The sequence below is a fragment of the Heliangelus exortis genome, chromosome 12 (assembly GCF_036169615.1).
Source record: "Heliangelus exortis chromosome 12, bHelExo1.hap1, whole genome shotgun sequence".
Classification (NCBI taxonomy): domain Eukaryota; kingdom Metazoa; phylum Chordata; class Aves; order Apodiformes; family Trochilidae; genus Heliangelus; species Heliangelus exortis.
Genome location: NC_092433.1, coordinates 1093828 through 1114666, shown reverse-complemented (window position 1 = coordinate 1114666; position 20839 = coordinate 1093828). Strand labels below are relative to the sequence as shown.

General features: G+C 44.4%; 1 protein-coding gene across 6 annotated transcripts in view; it reads left to right on the top strand.

The window, feature by feature from the left end:
* Positions 1-20839, top strand: part of FGD3 (FYVE, RhoGEF and PH domain containing 3) — a 109503-nt gene that overhangs the window by 52582 nt on the left and 36082 nt on the right. For all 6 annotated transcript variants that reach the window (XR_011728164.1, XM_071755346.1, XM_071755345.1 and 3 more), the window contains exons 2-4: positions 3431-3601; positions 12889-13057; positions 14098-14695. Coding sequence is in view for 5 of the 6 variants with exons in the window: in XM_071755346.1 (XP_071611447.1) it covers positions 3431-3601; positions 12889-13057; positions 14098-14695 (938 nt within the window). In the remaining variant the exon portion in view is untranslated. The remainder of the gene's footprint in view (positions 1-3430; positions 3602-12888; positions 13058-14097; positions 14696-20839) is intronic.

The window sequence follows — 20839 nt, the reverse complement described above, 5'->3', positions numbered from 1 at the left end:
CAGCATTTTTGCATGTTTGGAGGCAGAGGTTCCAGCTGTGTGTGCTTGGGAGGTGCTGGCACATTCCATGTCCAGACAGGCATCCAGGGACCAGCATCAGCCAGACTCTGGGAATAACAGTTTGTTGGTAGTAGCCTTTTTTTAAGATTTGGACACAAATAACCATTTTTTGTCAATTTGCACATAGCAGAACACTTTCCAGGTGTGTGTCTGTGCCAGATCAGCTCATCCCACCTAGGGGAGGTTTAACCCCTTCAGCACTGAACTCCAGAGCCAAGAGAAGGTGGTGCCTGCATTTGGTGAGTGTGGGGGGACCCATCACCTCCTCCCACCTCTAGAACTGTCTGGCAGAACCAGGGAGGTGTTGGGACTGGCCCCCTGGGCTATACCTGCATCTTTTTTGTGTTCTCTGTCTCCTTTTACATTCCCAGGTGCTCCCTGGAGCGCTCTGGGCAGACAGTGGAATTTACTTTCAGAGAGTTCCATGTAAAGTAATGCAGGAAGGAAATCTTGTTTTCACAGATCATTTTATAGCACTTGGAAAAATACATAAGGAAAGTGGATTTCTGTCTTGTATGCAAAAAGCAGCCCTTAGGGGCCACATCAGAAATGAACAGGGAGAACTGTCTTGGCTTAAATTCAAGGCAAAAGAATGACAGCCACTTCTGTGGTTTCACCCAGGCATATTTTTCTTGATACAGGGCCAGCCCCACATTTGATGTTTAAGGCACTTGTGGCTTTCCAAGTTCCTCTTCTTTCCTGCTACTTGCCATTTTTACTGTCTGCTTTGTGCCCACTTGCTCTTTGGATGTACTGTCAATAAATAGATGGGTTAAATGAGGGCCATAGGTGAACAGCAGTGTATTTTCATCAGTAACCTAGGGATGCAATGTGCTATGTGATAGAAAATACTGTAGTTTTAGAGGAAGATGGGTTTTTTTTAGCATCACGTCTTGTTTAATGGGAAGTAGCCTAAGGCTTTGCTAAGCTGACTCTGTAGCACAAGTCCTGGAGCATTCAGAGCCAAGTCCAGAGCTTGCTTCAGGCAAGAATTGTGCATTTGTTGAGTGATTACATGTGAAAGATTTTGTGCCTTTGTTATCTGACAGGATTATGCAGTAGAAGAGAAGAACTTGCATGTGGCTTCCTAAGACAAGGATCAAAGCACTAATTTCAGTAATGTAAGCAGGACATGAGAGCTTCTAGTGCAGACATAGAAGAGGTGTCTGGGGATGTCATGCACTGAAGAGCAAGCAAGCAACACGAGCTCTTGTTTTTGTCAGTAAGAAGAAAAGCTGGACAGACCTGCTTCTCAGGAGGAAAGAAAGAGGAATTGGGATTTAGTTCCTTTTGAAACTTTACAAAATGATGCCAACAAGACAGTCTCTTTGTGGCAGTGGTTGAAGAGGAACACGGAATACCTGGGGCAACCAGGACTTTGTCCCAGGTCAGCACAGGGGTACCTGAGCTGGGCTTAGGATGCCCCATGGATGTGGCCCATGGAGAACTGGATCATTGAAGTAATTTTTAGACAAAGACATTGCTGGATTGTCATCAGTCCTGGGCACTGGTGAATATGTGCTGAAACACTGAGCTCTGTCTCCTGTAGGCTTCCCTTCTTACCTCTTGAACCAGAGCTTTTCCCTGCACACTATTTCAGTTTCTTGCTGAGCTGCTGTTAATGTGGCACAAGTCTCAGCCCCCTCCCCAAAAAGCTGTCCTGATGCCCTGGGGAGCTCCTGGCACCCAGAGCCCAGGCATCTGTGTAAGCTATTTTTATGGTGATGTGTTTGCCATAATCTATTAATCTGCTCTAATCATCTACTCTACTTTCACTGCATTTTTCCTGATAAGCGAAATGATATTTGAATAAAACCTAGTACTTAAAAATTCCTAGTTTCATCTGGAAGGATGTTTTAATAGCTGGTCTCAAATCTGCTGAAAAGCAGATTTTGTGGCAGAAATGCTAATGAAGCTTTAGCATCACCATGCTGAGCCATCAGCCATGCTGAGCCATTCAGGGACTGTGTATTTGGGGGGCAGAGATCATTAAATAGAGTTGTGCCATCTGAATCTATTTTTGTCATAAAAAATGACTTTAGTATTTCACGGTTATTTAAAAAAAAAATAATAATCTGTATTGCTGTCAAAGTTTCTGCCTTTTGAGACCAGCTCTCAGCTAATCTTCCCAAGCAGTCTGTATGACTCAGATTTCAAAGTCTTTATTCAAAAGGTCACATCCTGATTTAATACCCTCAGTATAAACCCTGGATAATTCAGTTGATGTGGATGGAGGGTCTTGTCATTTCGGTTTTTTGATCTTAATATAAATTCTGGCCAAGTGTAGGGTTGCATTTGTGAAGCTAATGCCATATTATTCTGGAACACTTCACAAGAAGGTGAAGATTGGTTTTTCACATTGAGGTGGATCCTTTCTGCACGAGGCAGGTCACCTCTTGCTCCAGCACAATGCTGGTAATTTCAGCGAGTCCACTTCTAAAATGGGAATATGGAGAGAATGTTTGCCATGTTTGCTTTGCCATTTTTTAATATGTGTTAGTGTTCAAATTTCTGCATTTGATACGTTTTCTGCTTTTCAGTACTGCTGGAAGCACAGAAGTCCATGTGTGCATATGCAGCACTTTTAAACCACAGTCATTTCTGAACTCTTTTGCTTCCTTTTGACACACTAGGAAAGCCAGGATGAGGATTTTATTTAGCTGTATGCTTGTCACAGGCCTTAAAAACCCTTTATAAAAAAATGAAGTATCCACAATGTGAAAGTAAATATATGGGTTTATTTCCACAGTGCCCACAAATATGAATCCAGAATGTTAAATCAGAAGACGAATAAACATAATAATCACTTCTTTCTCTGTTTTCCCACTGGATCTTATCTTAATGGCATCCCACAGACAGGAGCCTTTTGAAGGAATGTTAATACTTTGTGTAAGGAGGAATAATAAATAGCATTATGGTAATAAATCAGTTTGAATTATTAAATCTCCTGAAGGAATGCCACTTGTACCACCCCCCCATATGGGACAAATTTGTAGCTCACTGTAAGTGAGGTGTAATTTGCCAAGTAACATTATGTTGTATGCTGGGGCACCTGTAATCCTGCTCAGAGAGAGAAATCCTTTTGAAATGGTTTTTATCTTTTATATTTACTCTTGTATTTTGTGTGTGTGTGCTGTAAAGAAGTAATTAATTATGGAGCTATCAAAATGCCACCTGTCTCATCAGTCTGCTGGTTTGAGATGATTATTGAGGCTGGGTATCTTGGTTGCAATAACTTGTGAGTGAATGGCTCACCCCTCCTTTTGTTCCTCAGGCACGTGGATGAGTGATGTTCCCAGAAGTAGCATGAATTTTCTTCAGGATCAATGGAATTTTAAAAATACTGACTTTTTACTCCCCCCTCCCTCAGGTTGCCCTTGTTCTCCTTTTCCAATCAAATGTCACATTGAGTCAAACCCAGTGTTGGAAGCATGTGGAGAGCTGCAGCACATCAGCCCATCGCAATGCATCCATCAGACTGGAAGGAAGCCCAAAACCAAAACTCCACTGGCCAAAATGCATCCTCTGCAGAAACCCCAAGGCAAGTGGCTTTATCCTTCTAGCAACTGTACAAGCTTCTATTGCATGTGAAGTGTAATATTTTTTAATGAATTGGTCTAATTTTAGGTCACATCAAAATAGTTATTTTTCACTTTATGTTTGAGCACAGCTGGTAGGGCTTAATTAACTTCATTTTTCCCAGCATTAGATAACCTCTTAGGGAAGCCTTCAAGACCAAATTTATTTGGAAATAACAGATTACTTAGCTTGTCAATTATTATTTCCTGTACTGTTGCTCTACCTCATGCAGCTGTGAAATGTCAGATTAATTTAGCAATATTGTATTAATACTATTTATTTAGTTATAATATTTGGGGAAGAATAGCTTATTGTTTAAACCTGGTCTGGTTTTCATTTATTGTAAAAACTATGAGTAGCAACAGGAAATACCTAAATGGAATGAATTTTAAAAGTGAGAACCTAAGCTGGTCATGTGCAAGGGCAGCATCTGGCTGCCTCAGCCCCACAGACCTGCCAGAATCATAGTCAAATAGGTGGCAATCCCAAAGTATTGGGGTACTTCTCCTCTTTCACTGAAGAGAAACCAGAAAGATGTATGTTCCAGCTGGTCCTCTGGTCTCCCTAGGCTCTTCCCTAAAATTTCTGAATGCTAACAAAAAAAAAAAAAAAAAAAAAAAAAACTGCAGCAAATTTCTTGAAAGGGAATAAATTATTTTCATGTTCTCCATCAGCAGAATGACAAGTGGTCTCTCTGGTATGAATCTGACAAGTACCTCTACTCCCACCTCCACTGCTTTCTAGAATTGGTTAAACTAATGTATTTAATGGATGTTTGCCTTAAAGTAATTCACAGAATCACTAAAGGTAGGGGTTGGAAGGGACCTCTGGAAATCATTTAGTCCAATCCCCTGTTAGAGCAGGATCATAGTATCATAGAACTGTTTGGGTTGGAAGGGCTTCCAAAGGTCACCCAGTCCAAGCCCTGCAGTATCAGGGACACCCTCACCCAGATCAGGGTGCTCAGAGCCTCCTCAAACCTCACCTTGAACATCTCCAGGGATGAGGCTTCAACCACCTCCCTGGGCACCCTGTGCCATTGTTCCACTGCCTTCATGGGAAAGAACTGGTAAAGAACTTTTTCCTGCTTCCTCTTGAGCAGATTACACAGGAGTTCATCCAGGTGGGTTTTGAATGTCTCCAGGGATGGAGACTCCACAACCTCCCTGGGCAATTTATTCCAGTCCTCTGTTACCCTCAGAGTAAAGAAGTATTTTCTCATACTCAGGTTAAATCTCCTGTGTGCCAGTTTGTGACCATTACCCCTTGTTCTGTCACTGGACACCACAGAGAAGAGTCTGGCCACATCCTTCTGACAGCTGCCCTTTAGGTATTTATAAATATTGATGAGATCCCCCTCAGCCTCCTCTTCCCTAAGCTGAACAGCCCCAGCTCTCAGCCTGTCCTCACAGATGCTTCAGTCCCTTCATCATCTTACTGGACTCTCTCCAGGAGCAGGGCAGAGGGAGAGCAGAACCTCAGAACCTCCCTCAGCCATGCTCATCTTCATGCACCCCAGACCAGCCCTGTCCCTCCTGGCTGCCAGGGGACATTGCTGGCCATGGTGAGCCTGTTGTCTGCCATGGCTCACAGGTGGTTTTCCCCAGAGCTGCTTTCCAGCAGGTCAGCCCCTCACCTGTACTGGTGCCTGGGGTTGTTCTTCCCCACATGGAGTACTCTACACCTGCCCTTACTGAACTTAGGGTTTCTCCCTGCCCATCTCTCCAGCCTCTCCAGGCCCCACTGGATGGCAGCACAGCCTTCTGACCTATCAGCCACTCCTCCCAGTTTTGTGTCATCAGTGAATTTGCTAATGGTACACTCTGTCAGGTCAGTGATCAATGTACTGAACAGGACTGGACCCAGTACCAGTACCCTGCTGGTCTCAGGCCTCCAGCTGGACTCAGCCCCACAGACCACAACTCTGGGCTCTGTCTTTGAGCCACTTTCCAATCCATCTCCCTTCCCAGCTGCCCAGTCCACACTTCTCAGGTTTGGTTGTGAGGATTCCATGGCAGACAGTGTCAGAAGCCTTACTGAGACCACATCAACTCTGCTTCCCTTGGCTGCCCAGCTAGTTATGCCATGTCAAGCCTGACTTCCCCTGGTTCAATCCATGCAGACTACTGATAACTTCCTTTCCTCAGTGTGTTTTGAGATGGCACTAATAAGCTGTTCCATTACCTTTCCAGGGCTGGAGGTAATGCTGATTGGCCTATAGTTACCTGGGTCTTCCTTCTTGCCTTTTTTGCAGACTTTTTGGGATAATGTTGGCTTTCCTCCAGTCCTCAGGCACCTCTCCTGTTCTCCAGGACTTTTCAAAGATGATGGAGAGCAGCCTAGCAATGACTTCTGCTGGCTCCCTCAGCACCTGCAGGTGTGTTTTGTCATGGCCCATGGATTTATGAAAGTTCAGTGTAGATAACTGATCCCTGACTCAGTCCTCTCCAGCTGAGCTCAATCTTACTTTTGCTGGGCTTCCCCTGTGAGCTTGGTGCTGTGGGACTCCTGAGGGTCAGCCTTAGCACTGAAGGCAGAGGCAAAGGAGGCATTTAGGAGCTCTGCCTTCTCTGTATCCTCCACCAACTTCATTCAGCAGAGGGCCCACATTCCCTTTAGACTTCTTTTTCCTCCAGTATTCCTGAAGTAACTTTTCTTGTTGTCCTTGACCCCTCTCACCAGGCTTAATTCTAAGGAGGCCTTAGCTTTACTTGTTGCATCTCTACATACTCTGACTACATTCTTGTATTTTTCCCAAGTTTTCTGGCCTTTCTTCCACGCTCTATAAATTTCTTTCTTCCACTTGAGCTTACTCAGCAGCTCCCTGCTCAACCATGCGGCTCTCCTGCCTTTCTTGCTTCATTTCTTATGCTTTGGGATGCTTTGATGTTGAGCTTGGAAGACAAGGTGCTTGAATATTAACCAGCTCTCTTAAACAATCCCCCCTTCCATCTAGTGCCCTATCCCATGAGATTTTTCCAAGCAATTCCTTGAAGGGGTAGAAATTAGCCCTTCTGAAGTCCAGGGTTGAGATCCTGTTTGATCCTCTGTGCATTCTGTGCATGATGCTGAGCTCCACCATCTCATGATCACTACAGCTGAGGTTTCCCATTACCTTCACATCCTCACCTGGTCCCTCCACGTTTGGCAGGATGAGGTCCAGCAGTACCTGCATCAAGAAGTTATTGTCCATGCACTGCAGGAACCTCCTGAACATTTGGAACAAAGGAGGGTGACCCTGCAGAAGATACTAAATTCACAACCCAATTTTTTTTAAAGAAGCCTGTCAGTGTGATAGTCGTGGTCGTGAGAGGAAGAGAAGATTTTGGCCACCATAGAATCATACAGTCATGGAATCATTTTTGTTGGGAAAGACCTTTAAAGTCATCAAGCCCAACCACTAATGCACCACTGTCAGGACTACCACTAACCCAGATCCCTAAGAACCAGATCTACACAGGTTTTTACAGACCTCCAGGAAGGTGTCACCACCAGGAGTGGTGACTCCTCTGCCTCCCTGGGCAGCCTGTGCCACTGCCTGACAAGTCCTACAGTGAAGAAATTGTTCCTAACACCCAATCTAAATCTTCCCTGGCATAACTTGAAGCCATTTCCTCTTGTTCTTGTTAACTTGGATGAAGAGACTCACCCCTCCTCACACCACCCTCCTTTCAGAGCAAGATGGTTTCCCCTCAGCCTCCTCTTCTTTAGGATGAACACCCCCAGGTCCCACATCTGCTCTTCAGCAGACTTGTTCTCCAGACCTTTCCCCAGCTCCCTTGCCCTTCTCTGGACACACTTGAGCCCCTCAATGTCCTTCCTCTGGGGCAGGGACCCAGAAGTGACCATGGGATTTGAGGTGCAGCCTCAGCAGTGCCCAGGGATGGTCCCTGCCCTGGTGCACCAGTGCCACGTGCTGGCTCCTATTCTGCCCCTGTGACCAACATTTCCATATCTTTTTCCAGTGGGCACTTTTCAGTTGCCTGGAACTGAAGTTATGCCAAGCCTGGAGCACTGCCTGGGGTTGTTGTGACTCAAGGACTTGGCCTTGTTGAACCTCCTACAACTGGCCTCACCCCTTTGACCCAGCCTGCCCAGGTCCCTGGGAGAGCCTGCCTGCCCTCAGGCAGATCCACACTGCAGCACAGCTTGCTGTCATCAACAAATTTACTGCAGTTTCATCCAGATCATTGGCAGATATCCAGCAGGATATCCAGCACTGAGCCCTGGGAACACCACTGGTTCCCAGTTGGGTTGAACTCCATTCACCACAACTCTTAGGTCCTGACAGTTTTTTCCTCAGCAAAACTTACACCCAACCAAGCCTTGAGGAGTCAGTTTCTGCAGGAGAAAACTGTTGAAAACAGTGTCCAGGGCTTTCCTGAAGTGTAGATAAACCTTTCCCTCACTCACTAAGAGGGTCACATTGTCACAGAAGGAGATCAGGAAGGATTAGGATGTGTTGTACAAACTGAGCCTCTGCACCACCAGCCCCTCTCACAATTCCAATGATTGTGCACAAGCAGTTTTCTGATATGCATTCAGCATCTCACATATTCCCAACTACAAAGGAAGCCTTGTGTTTTCTGATTCTGGAGGCAGACCTGAAATGTTAAGGCAGTGTACTAGTCTGTGCTTGAAACATCCTACAAGGTCTGTGTATATATGGAACTTTCAGAGGTCTGGGTTGTCCAGGTTTAATTATTGGGAATTCCATCCATGTTGTTAATACTAACAATAAAAAGGAGTGGCAAAACTGCAAGTTCAGTAAGAAATGTATTGAATTCAGCTGGTGTGGACCCTTTGCTGTTGTACTAATTGCACCACTTCCAATTACTGAGTAAGTAGCCTGTTTTTTATTTGTAATTACTACAGAAATCTTGGAAGGAGACTACATGGCTTGGTTTGAATCATGCTTCAAAGTTGCTAAAGTAGGTCCATAACCTGTTTCTCTCCCTGAGACAGGTACTGCTGCCTTCTGCTGCTCACACACCTCTAAGCTCTCTTGCCCTTGACAGCCATAAGCTTAGAACTCAAGGAGCCTGTGTATCTTACTGGCTGCTTAGTGCTCTGATAAGGTTGGGAATGTGTTCATGGGGTGAAATAAGCACCCAAAGGTAAAATGCTTTCTTGTCCAGTTCCTCCTGTTAACACTTCTTTTGACAGAACTCTGTTTGGCTTCTTGATGTCCCTGTAAAATTAGTCCCAAGACAAAACAGGTTTCTCTGTGACAATTCCTGTGACAAACTGCTGTGTGGCACCCAGTACTCACCAGAGCAGTTAATGCTGTCTGAGGCTGAGCCTGGTTAGCCAGAGGTGTAAATCAGCATTACAGGTCTTAGGCAGTGCCAGTCATCTTCCTCAAAGACATTTCTTTGTCATTAATTTAAATAATGATTTCATTATTTCAATCCACTTACTTAAAACAAAACTACTTTGATAGTAGTATCTGCTATTAGCTTACACATGATAGTAGAGAACAATATGTACAATACTTTGCAGGGGAGGGAACATGGTACAAGTTCTGTTGTCTTCCCTTTCATTGACTGTGTACATTTGACATGGCTTCTCTGCCTTCTTGCCTCTGTTTGTGATCTTCACTGATCTCTTGTTACTGTATGAATTTACTGGATTGTATATCCAATTAAAAAAGGAAAATACTTCATGCCTCTCTAGGAAAATGAAATTGTCAAAAATAAAAAAAATGGGGAAAGCAAACAGACAAACAAACAAAAATTATTTAAAATTATTTAATTGACTGTATTCAAGTTGACATTTTTTCTGAAAACCATTTCTGGTTCCTCTTGGTGGCTGTCCAAAAAAAGTAGTTGTGACAATGTGGTGCATTTCTCTGTGGCAGACATAAATCTTTCCTCAGTTTTTTGTTGCTGTTTTTATGCAAGAACTTTTCTTCCTGGGGCCTTCTCCCTAGAGCTCCCTGGATGCCTCATTAATGCCTATTTCTGGTTGCTTTGCTGGGTGATGATGGCATCATCACCTGAGACTCTAGGAACAGCTCTCTACCCCCCTCCCAAAGCTGTGCTGTTGGGTCGTTTCTTCTTTTTTTTGAGAATATTCACTTCCCAAGGGATAACCCTTAATCAGCTGCTTCACCAGGTATATTTTTTTAGGTCTCTTCTTATCTAGGAACGTGAACTGAAATAAGTAGATCTTCAAGTGCATCTCACACCAATTGAATGTCTCTGTATTAGGTCCTCCCAGCTTTCCCAGCAAGTCAGAGCAGAGCCAGCACTGCTGGGTGATGGATGGCAATGCCTCCAGCAAGTCACTAACAAACATCTGGTGTTTAATGCTGGCACTAATGCCCACCAGGCACCTGGGAAAAGGCAGATCCAGGGGCTGAAGTAACACAAAGGTTTATTTTGCAGTGTGGGAAGGGCTCTACCTTCTACCTATTTAACCATGCCTTTTGCTCTTCTAATTCTGTCCTGTTGCTTTTCATGATTTCACTTGTTCCTTCTGCAGCACAGATTTTGCATCTTGGTTTCTGCCTTCTCCAGGTAGCTGTGGGCTGCTTTGTACAACCTTCAGGAGGGGCCCTGGGGAAATCCCATTCCAGCACGTGGCTTCAGTCCTCAGGCATCACCTGAAAGCTGCTCCCCAATACTAACACCTACTCTGTGCAGATGGTTTGCTTTCTTTTCTCCACCAGTTGTCTTCTCTGTGGGCAGCACAGGCACTGGAGGCTGCATTGTGGGCATGTTGCTTTGTGCCTGTGACCTGGAGCAAGAAGGTAGCAGCAGCATTGGTTCCTGCATGGGCTGGGGCTTGGGGAGCTGCTTCCAAGCATGGGCAGGACTCCTGCTTGGGCTTCAGGATCCCTACCTAAAAGCAGCACTACTTTCTTTCTGGGGCTGACTTCCTTTGGTACTGATGTACTGTGTTTAGTACTGATGATGGTGGCACCCAACCCATTGAGCCCATTTCGTGTTGGTTGGTTTCAGCATGCAGATCTTCCACCCACCCTTGTGCCAGTGTCTAAAAGGGTTTGGAGTTTAAAAGCCTGTGTTGTGATATGTAGTGCCTTTTCCTTCTGAGTTCTGCATGTCAGCTTTCTGTGTCAGCTCTGGAGGAGACATCTCGTGTGGTTTAAGTTTTTGCTTTGTAAGTAGTGTGTGATGAGGTTAGTGGCTTTGCCTCCATGCTGATGTCTCCATTTCTCAAACTTATTTCAGCAAATTAAAATCTAGAGCTAACAAAAGTGGTTTCCCCCTTCCATTTTGTCCAGTGAAGCCTGTGTTGTGTCAGGTGATTAACAGGAAGAACTTGAAATATGTAGCTGGACCCATTCCTGTGGTGTAAACACTGTCAGTGAACCTCTGAGTGTTGTGGACCAGTCTGAAATGATGAAGTTCCTGAGAAGAAGGGATGTGGGGTGGGCTCTGGCCAGTCTGCCTCCTGCATAAGGACCTTCTATGAAAAGCCTAGAGCTTGTCTTGCCTGGCTAGATGAGCCAGGTGGTCATGTAGATGCTTTTTTTAGGTCATTTTGGTTTGTTTTCACAAGGAGAAATGTGGCCAGGCAGTCACTGATCACACAGTGAGCAAGTGAAAACCTGTTGAGTAAAACATAGGCCTCCACCATCCATTTATATGCAAGATGATTTTCATTTCCTTCTTACTTGTTCTCCTGTGTAAGATAGTTTTTGTGATGCTGTTTTCAAAATTGAACAATGCCTCTGGTTTTCAGACCGGAATTCCAGATGGTTTTGAAGACTGGGCAAATCCTTTTATAGGAAGTGTCCAATTAAAGCTTGAATACTTAAACAATTTGGTTTTACTCTTCGGTGCTGAAAGAAAACCAGCAATGTGGGTAGTTTAAAGTGTGCCCTATACTCAGAGCTCAAAAACTCTGTAAGAGTCACCCAGTCAGTGACCACCCAGAGCAGCTCCTCATTTGCCATGCTGATGTCTCCATTTCTCAGACTTATTTCAGCAAATAAAAATTCAGAATTAACGAAAGAACTTCCTAGGGGAAAGGCAAGGGGAGGACATCTGGGCTGATGTGGAGCTTAGAACTGATGTGGTGCCTTCTGCAGAGCAGGACCAACAGCAGGGGACATTCTGGGTGCAAATGCCTCCTAAAGAAAGTAACCCTGAAATTATATCCATAGCAGTTGCTAACAAGCTCTATGACAATGTTAATCACATTATGCTAATGTGCCATATGGACCATTTAAAAATTGGAAATGCTTGAAATAAATTGTTCTTTGAAAAATGTTGTAAATGAAACACATACTTAGAGTTTCCTTATTGAATCTGTAACTCTTCAGATAGTTCAGACCAGAGGGAATCTTTGGCAGTGCCTCTACAAGAAGGATGCTTTGGGAGTGCTTGCAGTCAGTTTTCCTCCCTTCTGGTGTCAGCTCTGCCTGGGTGAGGTTCCTTCACTGGATGGAGCTGGAACATGAACCTGTTGCCATGGGTTACTGCTTGGGTGTTTCCAAACCTGCTTACTCTGCAGTCAGTGCAAGGTCTAAATAGTATTGTAGAGATTACATTACATTATATTACCTTTCTTTGAAAACAGTGTATTAAATTTTGTCCCTTCACCTCCTATTAAATCCTTAAGCAGGATGTGTATGTTCTTACAACTTGTTTTATTTATATCATATGTAGATCAGTGTAGAACCAAAAGAGGAAGGAAATTTATGAAGACTACACCACAGAAGAGATGGGGGAGGGAGAAGGAAAGAAAGAAACACTATTATGTTCTGCCTGTGGCATTTTTGACCAAGCAAACACAAGGCACTGAAATCCATGTGGAACTGGTTTTGCTGATTTGTTTTGGGCTGGTTTCTGTTTTGTTTTTTTTTTTTTTTCCCCCCAGTATAAGAGTTTGAACAGAGTGCCTGAGGTTTGAAAAGTCATGGGGGAGGAAGCTCGTTAGTGTGATTGAGCTGGTGAACACATTTGCTGAAACCAAGTGTGAGCTGTGCATGCATCCTGTTTGGTAACAAGGAAGTGGTAAAGTTCTGTGAGCTGCTGGGTTTGTTAATACTTCTGATACGGCTGTAGAAACACAAAATACAAGTCTGGCATTTCTCCTTGCTGTTCAGCAGCTTGCTTTGGTGTACAAAATGCTTCAGGACTGTACTTGTGCTTTTCATAAAGGGCAGTGAAAGAATGGATCCCTGTCATTCTGCATTGAGCCCTTGGATTTTTTTCCCAGTTTAGGATAAAGAAGATGGAGATTCATCCCTCTGTTTTTTCCCCTCTCTTTTATTAGTACCTCCTAAGCCTGTCCATCTCAAACCTGGGCAGGAAAGAATTCCTCCTGCACCTTCTCGGCCTTTGCCAGCTGATCCCAAGTCATCGAGGAGCTTAGTCCCTGGAGAGGAAGAAATACCAATATCAGCAGGAGTCAACACCCTCATTGAGAAATTTGAAAGTATTAGGTAAATATGTGACATCTGCTCTTATCTCCCTTTTCTGCATTTTTAACTTGGAATGCAACAGGAGAAAACAATTGTAATTATCATATAGAAACTCCTCTTGGGATGGTTTCTACTGGATTCAGTTGTTGTTAAGGAGCTTAGGACCTGCTCAGTTTGGTAAGTGTTTTACCAGAACCAAGTAGCCCAGAGTCTGCTTTCACTAAGCTGGCCTGATGTTGGGATTGGTTTTTGTATTATAGGAACTCGATTATTGTGATATAAAATAACTGAGTTTTCTCTCTTAAGATTCAGTAAACATCAGACATGTTATTAGCTTGTTTCTTGGAAGCAGGGGAGACATAAATAGCAATGTACTGTGAAACAATGCCACGAAGAACAGCATTTCCTCTGAAACCTTATGTGTAAGAGACATTAAATAGGATTAAATGTACAAATTTTGCTGTAAAACTAGCTCATTTTTACAAACACAGAAAAACTCTCTCTGCAGACCAGATCTGCCTGGTGGAGCTAAGTGATTTTTTTTGCACTGAAGGCAGATGGACACAGAGAGGCACTGTACTGTGCCTTGGAGTGTATTGTCACCTGGGGGAATCCTGTAAAGAGATCATTCAAAAAGAAAAAGTAGTGCTGCCTTGTGCTCCAAAAGCATCCTCTGGCAGAAAATACCTTGCCCCAGGCTTTGTTCTGCTGGAGAACAACGTGAGTTCCTGCTTAAACAAAACCACAACCAAATGTTTTTAAAGGTTATCCTTCCCTCCCCAGACCTTTAGACCAGAGTGGTCTTCAAGGGGAATATTTAAGGATTCTAGTGGTGCCATTTCAGTAAAACTTCCACTAGAGGTGGCATGTTTTCAGCCAGAATTACAGGGTAAATATTATTACAGCAATGTACACACACTTCCCTCCTAGGATTGTAAGGGGTGTACAAGAAATAGAACTTGAATCGAATTATGATCAAATCCTCTGTCTTTTGGGGCACTTCTGAAACCTTGATCTGAGTGTTAACCTGAACAACTCTGGTGCTTTCTCCTCACCTGCAGACAACCTGTACATATTCTTCAAAGAAACCAGCTAAATTTAACTCTTAAGATGGAACCTGCCCTGGACTCCTCCAAACAACCAAGCTCGTGTGACTGTAACATGGTGGCTTCCAGCACCTCTTCCACAAATGAAAAAAGTGACCCAGATGAAAAGGAACCAGAGATACCATGCAGTGGGGATCTATCTAACACAGACATCATGAAAATCAAAGAGCTCAGCATAGGTGATAATAAAAGCCATGAAGACTGTGGTGCTGTGACTGGGAGCAAAGAGGCCTCTGGAGAGCTTGGCAATAAAGACTCGACTGCAGAGCTGAATGGGAATGGTAAAATTCCAAACAGGGACAGTGGGATTGACAGTCCTTCTTGTAGTGTGGCAGGGGAAAGTTTTCCCAGTGAAGATGGTGCAGAGCAAAAGAAGCCCAGCATGGCTGGGAGCCCAGGGGAGGTGGAACCTGAGAAAAAGGGCACCAAACCTTCCTCCCTGGAGCAGAAGAGAGACTCCATGCAGGATGAAGACAGTGACATTGATGAAGGAAGCAGTGAAGAACAGGAGACAGCAGAAGTGCCAAAGTTAGAATATTTGGATATAAACAAGGTAAGGTAGTCTGTTCTTTACAGTTAAGTGCTCTGAACCAGCTCCTGACTCTGGCCAGAAATCTCTTGTGTCACTTTCATTGTTTGGGGTTTTTGTTGGGTTGGTTTTACGTCAAAGGATCATGAGAGTCATAATTTCCTGCTTGCTGCTGGTTGTAACTTGTTCCTGAGCTAGATAGGATCTTTTAGAAAGGTTCCCAGGCTTGATTTAAAAGGTTTCATCTCAGCCAGAGGTAACTAGTTAAAATGTAAGTGATTTTGTAGGTAAAGACTCTGACCTTGTTTGGGTTTAGTTGAGGTTCAGCTGCTAGGTGTTGGATCTTGTTGTTTTCAGTGGAGTTCCCTGGAATGCAGAGATAGGGCCTGATGGAAAGGCCTTTGGAGACATTTGTGGGATTGTTGGGGTTTTTTTTGCACAAAGCCTGTATTTCCATTGGTGTGATTACTTTTGAGTGCAAAGTAGCTGTTTTGAGGGTACTTACATCAAATTACCCTTCAGGCAACTGTAGCTAGAAGAGATTTTCCTTGAATCCAGAGTAGTGTAGTCTGGGCTGTTGTGTGTTTGCTGCAGCTGTGTAAGATTAACAACAGATTTCTTTGATTATTTTTTTTTCAAGACAGTTACTTTTAGAAACAGCGGTGATAGAACGGGTTAGATTTTTCCAGAAGAAGAAAACAGGAGAGGCTTTGAGCAAAATATCTGCAAAATATTCCCCAGTTTGGTGGGGTGTTTTGTTCATATTTGGGGGTGTTTTGGGCTTTATTCTTTCTCCCTCAGCCATCATGACTTGTTATTATACTGACTTTTTTTGGTTTTTAAAGAATTTGATAATCAGTAGCAACTAACAAACTGTAGGTAGTGAACTAAAGCATTCACACCTCAGCTTGTGCAAATCAGGGAGTTCTGGTGAAATCACCAGAGATATCCTGGTTTGGGTGTGCAGTCCCTTGGTAAATAGGGCAACTAAACCTCATGAAGTAGCTTCTGGGTCAAACTGGCAGTGACCACTGAAGGGTGATGTAAGATGCCTGTGGGTACATGGTGTGCAAGAAGCTCTGTGTCTCAGAGCCCATGAGTACAGTTCCAGAGTACAACTGGTGCTCTGTGGTGTGCTCTTTTTTTCCCAAGAATAGAAGACCTGATAAGGCAAGCCTCATATCTACAGGAAGGTATGGAAAAGCCTCAGACTTCCTCTTGCGAGTGCACTGCTGGGTGTTGCTGTTCCTCCTGCTGCTCTACCTCCAGCTCAGACTGGTGGAACTGGGCTGACTGGGCTGACCATCCCTTCCTTCCATGCAGATGCTGCCCTTGCAGCCTGGGATGCTCCAGGACCTCATTGCTGTGCTGCTGCTTCTGCCCTTGCAGAGAAAGTCAAAGCTGTGAGGTGCCAGGGGTACTCAGAGGGCCGTGGAAAGGCCCCAGGAGAGTAGGAACCAGTGAGGGCTGCACAACCCAAGCCTGGCTGTCCAAACCCAGCCAGACTTGTCCACGAGGAGGCTGTGACTCTGCCTGTCTGCAGTCACACCTGGCAGCTGGTGTGGATTCAGGAGGAGGAACCCTTCAGCCTCTCCCCGCTCCCTGAGAGCCAGGGAGGACACACACAGCCTGGGCACTGCTCACATCAGAGCTGACTGCTGGGCTGCCTGTGGATTCTGTGCTGCAGGTGGCTTTGGGCTGTACAGGAGTAAATCCATGGCATAAATCCATGGCAATACTTCCTTACTGTGAGGCTGGTGAGACACTGGCACAGGTTTCCCAAGGAACTTGTGGGTGACCCATCCCTGGCTGGGTTGGATGGGGCCTGGTGATGACAGCAGCAACCTGGGGGCAGGTTGTGACAGCAATACACAGCTCTGCCATACAGGAACCACTAAAAACTTTGTGTCAGGATACTCAAAGACAGATCTCGAAGCACCCTTTAAAATGCTAGGTAACACCTCAGTTACTTTATGGATATTTGAACAAAAGCAAAAGTTGGGCTTTCAGAAAAGGACACTTCTCTAAAACTATAGAGGAGAGTATTTGTACAGGTGCACCACCCATCTCTGTTTGCAAAATCATATTGCTCCCTGTTGGAATATTATAAAATAAGATTAATGCCTCATTTAATGAATATTTTTGGCAAGCATGGTGACCATGATGTCAGACAAGATATATGCACTAGAATCACACAGTTCAGTCAAGAGAGCAAACACTGATAGGGCAACATAAGAATCCTGGTTTGGTGGGAGGTGGCCCTGCCCGTGCAGGAGGGTTGGAACTAAATGATCTTTAAGCTCTTTCTAACCCAAACCCTTCTATGATCCTATGAATAGAAGTCAGGTGCTCCTGTAGGGTCTGTCCAGCCCAAACAGGAGACCTTTGTCTTTTATCTTGTACTCCAAAATTTAATGGAGGGTTGGCAGGAGGCATCTTAGTGGTGGAAACTCCAATTAATATCTCTCTGTTAGCATTTACTAACAACATCCAATGCATCCACTGACATCTGGCATCTCTTTAGCAGTCAGCAGGTGAAAGCTTGTTTACATCACAAAAGGGCAGCAACACCATCACTGGGAAAGGCTTCTTGCCTGCTGCTGTTTGGGTTTTTTTTTAATGCATACGTGCATCCACACACTGTCAAATACTTTAGTTGTTTTATATATGTGTGTGCCTGTGTGCAACTGAAAAATTATTGAAAATATTGTGTATTAGGGGCAACATGCCAGCCAGAAAAGAATGCATTGAATTAAAACAACCTTAGTTCTGGTAATTAAATATACTGTTTGGACTAGGAATATACTATCAAACCACTTGTGTCACACCCAAGCAGAAGACTTTACCTTATGATTAACAAGTGTTTTGCTGGCAAATACCAATGTTTTCTAAGATATCAGAGTTTTGTTGGCTGTTTTTAAATTCTTGTTCCTTAGGTTAGGTGTCCATATACTATGAAATAATGTTGATAAACCCCAGAGTTATCAGATCATTCTTCTCCTGTAGCATCCTTGGTGTATTTATAACAGATCTCCAGAGGAAAGTTTTTTTATTTTCTGATGCTACTCTTCTTCCTAAAGTGCACTTATGTGATGCACTCCAGGTTCTTCCTTGGATTTTGAGTTGATTTCACCTTCAGAAGGGCATTTTTGACACTGACCAAGCTGACTCAGCTTGGTTTTGCAGCTGCATGGAGGGAGGAACAAACACTTAGAGATTTGCTGCCTCTTCTGTTGTGTAAGGGTTGTGCCTTCCTCTGGGGATGTGACCTGGGAAGCTGGTTTGTGTGCCAGGTATCCACATCCATGCTCCCCTTTGGTTCTCTTGGAAAATTGGGTCATTACTGATGGTAAAGGGCCAGCAAGGAGAGCCAGCAGGATTTGAAGTTTCCTTATTCAGTGGTTATTCTTTGGCTGGGTGTTCACATCACCTGTGACAAAACTGGGAATTTGCCAGAAAACAAGGTACCTGCTGTGCTGGAAGGAGGAGAGGGGAGAGTTAAATCAGCAGCAGCTCCTGGCCAGGGAGACCCCAGCTTCTCCAGGAAGCTCTGTGTTGGGTGCCAGCATCTTTTTCCTGCCTCCCCCTCCCTGTGCCTGGTAGCAGGCATTGCAGCTGCACAGAGGAGGTAACCAGCACTCATTAAACATGCAAGTTTCCAGAGAGCTTTGTTATAGTTGGAGGAGGCTGCATAAGCAGTGCAGCTGCAGAGTGATTTAATGATTGCCCAGTTACTCCTAGGATATCAAGTTAAGTGAAGGTCATAAATAAACATAAAGACGGAGAAGAAAACAAAAAAAAAAAACAGATTTGCTTTTCTCCTCTCTAATTTTCTATCTCAGATTTGTCTCCATCCACCTTGAGAGCTTTCAGACATCCCAGGGCTAGGGAAGCACCACTGCCTGCTGCCAGACTGGAATAGTTTGGTTTGGGCTGGGGTGAGCTCTGCAGTGTGCTGTGGCTTCCTTGGGGAGTCTGCAGCACAGTAACAGCTCACACTGTTAGCACACAGTTAGTGGAATATGTGTTAAAATCTCAGGAGTGACTTCCTGGATTTCCAGTTATCTTTTATCAAAACTAAAAGGAACAAGGGGAGCTTATTAGTTGCTATAATGTCTCAGAAAATGTCAGGAGCTGAAGAGATGTCTTACCCTTGGTGTTACAAAAAAAAAAAAAAAAAAAAAACAACCAAAGAAATGGCATTAAAATGGGGTTGAGAGGCTGTCATGCTCTGTAGTCCTGTATCCAAGGCTTTTGCTGACTGCTTGGGAGCAACTGAGTACTGCTTCTCAGGTGCCTAATGCTTGCTCATATATTTTATTTAGGTATTTTTCACTAAGAGTAATACGTACTCATTAGCGTTCATCAAAAAATGCCTTTCTCCACCTGTCCTGCTTCCTGCTGGGGAAAAGAGTAATAATGAAGCCTCACGTGGGCCTAGTACAGTCACTGACACACACTTTCATTCTGCCTGTACGTGGCTGGAATTTCACTTCTCATTTCATTGTACACTTTGCTTTGGAATGTTTGACCCACAGTCCTGCAAGTCAGACCCTTAGGTAAGATTGTCTCCATAGGTATTCTGGAAAAAAAAGCAGAGGTCAACGTTTTAGTCATAATGTTGGTCAAGAAAAATTAGATATATTATCATCCTTTTTTAATAACCCTAAGGAAAATGAGATGTCAGTAAAAGAAAGACCAAGCCTAGGATAACTTATCCCTGCTTTTTGCAGCATGTTTGAGTAGGAAGCTGTCTAATCTTCCTGGGTCTGTCTGTGTTCCTGGCAGGGATTTAAAAGACTAACTATATATGACCCAAGCCATAACCCAGAAGGTTTTTTTTTGCAAGATTTGCTTGAAAGTCTTTTGTGATCGAGGTACTGACTGAAAATGATTGTGCACAAGCAGTTGTATAAACAAGGGTTGCTGCAGGGTATTGACCATGTTTTCTCATATCAAACATTTTGTTTTTACTTTTAATTTCAAATTTGCTTTTCATGGCAGCCAAATCAGTCTTTGCACCCCTGACTCTGTGGCACAGGTATGTTCAATGGGTGCCTGGCTTGGTCAGGAGTGGGTTTTTTTCTCAGCCTGTGCCATTCCCCAGTTTGCAGCTTGGACTGGGGTCTTAGAGGTTTAAAATGTGTTCACAGCACAGGTGCAAACCTGACCTTTATGAGAAGGTTGTCTTCAGCTGGCATTTCCTTCTTCTGAAAAGTATTTTATGGACAATGAGAGCTGGAAATTAAATTTTGAAGCTTCCACAAAGAATCAGAATCACAGAATTTTCAGGGTTGGAAGGGACCTTTCAGCTCACCCAGTTCCACCCCCCTGCCATGGGCAGGGACACCTCTCCCCAGCTCAGGTTGCTCAGAGCCCCATCCAGCCTGGCCTTAAAAACTTCCAGGGATGGATGGGGCTTCCAGCACCTCTCTGGGCAACCTGTGCCAGGGTCTCACCCCCCTCATGGGGAAGAACTTCTTCCTAACATCCAATCTAAATCTCCCTCCTCTAGTCTGAATCCATCCCCCTATGTCCTATCACTGCCTGACATCCTAAAAATTCCTCCCCAGCTTTCTTGTAGCCCCTTCAGATCCTGGAAGGCTCCAATAAGGTCTCCTTGGAGCCTTCTCCTCTCCAGACTGCACAACCCCAACTCTCTCAGTGTCTTCCCAGCAGAGCTGCTCCAGCCCTCTGAGCATCCTCCTGGCCCTTCTCTGGACACCCTCCAGCACCTCCAGTCCCTCCTGTACCAGGGGCTCCAGAACTGGACTCGGTGCTCCAGGTGGGGTCTCCTGAGAGCAGAGGGGGAGAATCCCCTCCCTGACCTGCTGCCCACACTTCTCTGGATGGAGCCCAGGATCTGGTTGGCTTTCTGGGCTGCTCATGATGAACTCCTCCTCCTCCTCCAGCAAGAAGTGTAAGAGCATCAGGCAATTGCTGCTTCAAGCACTGGAGTGATCTTCCTTTGGCATGAAGTCAACACCTACAACTTCCCTTTTCTCATCTTTCTTGTCACCTTGCCAGCTGAAGTGTTTGAACAACCCTCTGCAGTAGATGTAGTGTGGTTGGCTGTGGAGGACAGTAATATCGGGCAAAGCAGGAGCAAAATACATTTACAAGAATGGACCAGCCAACTATCTGCATAGGGTGGAAAACTAGAAATAT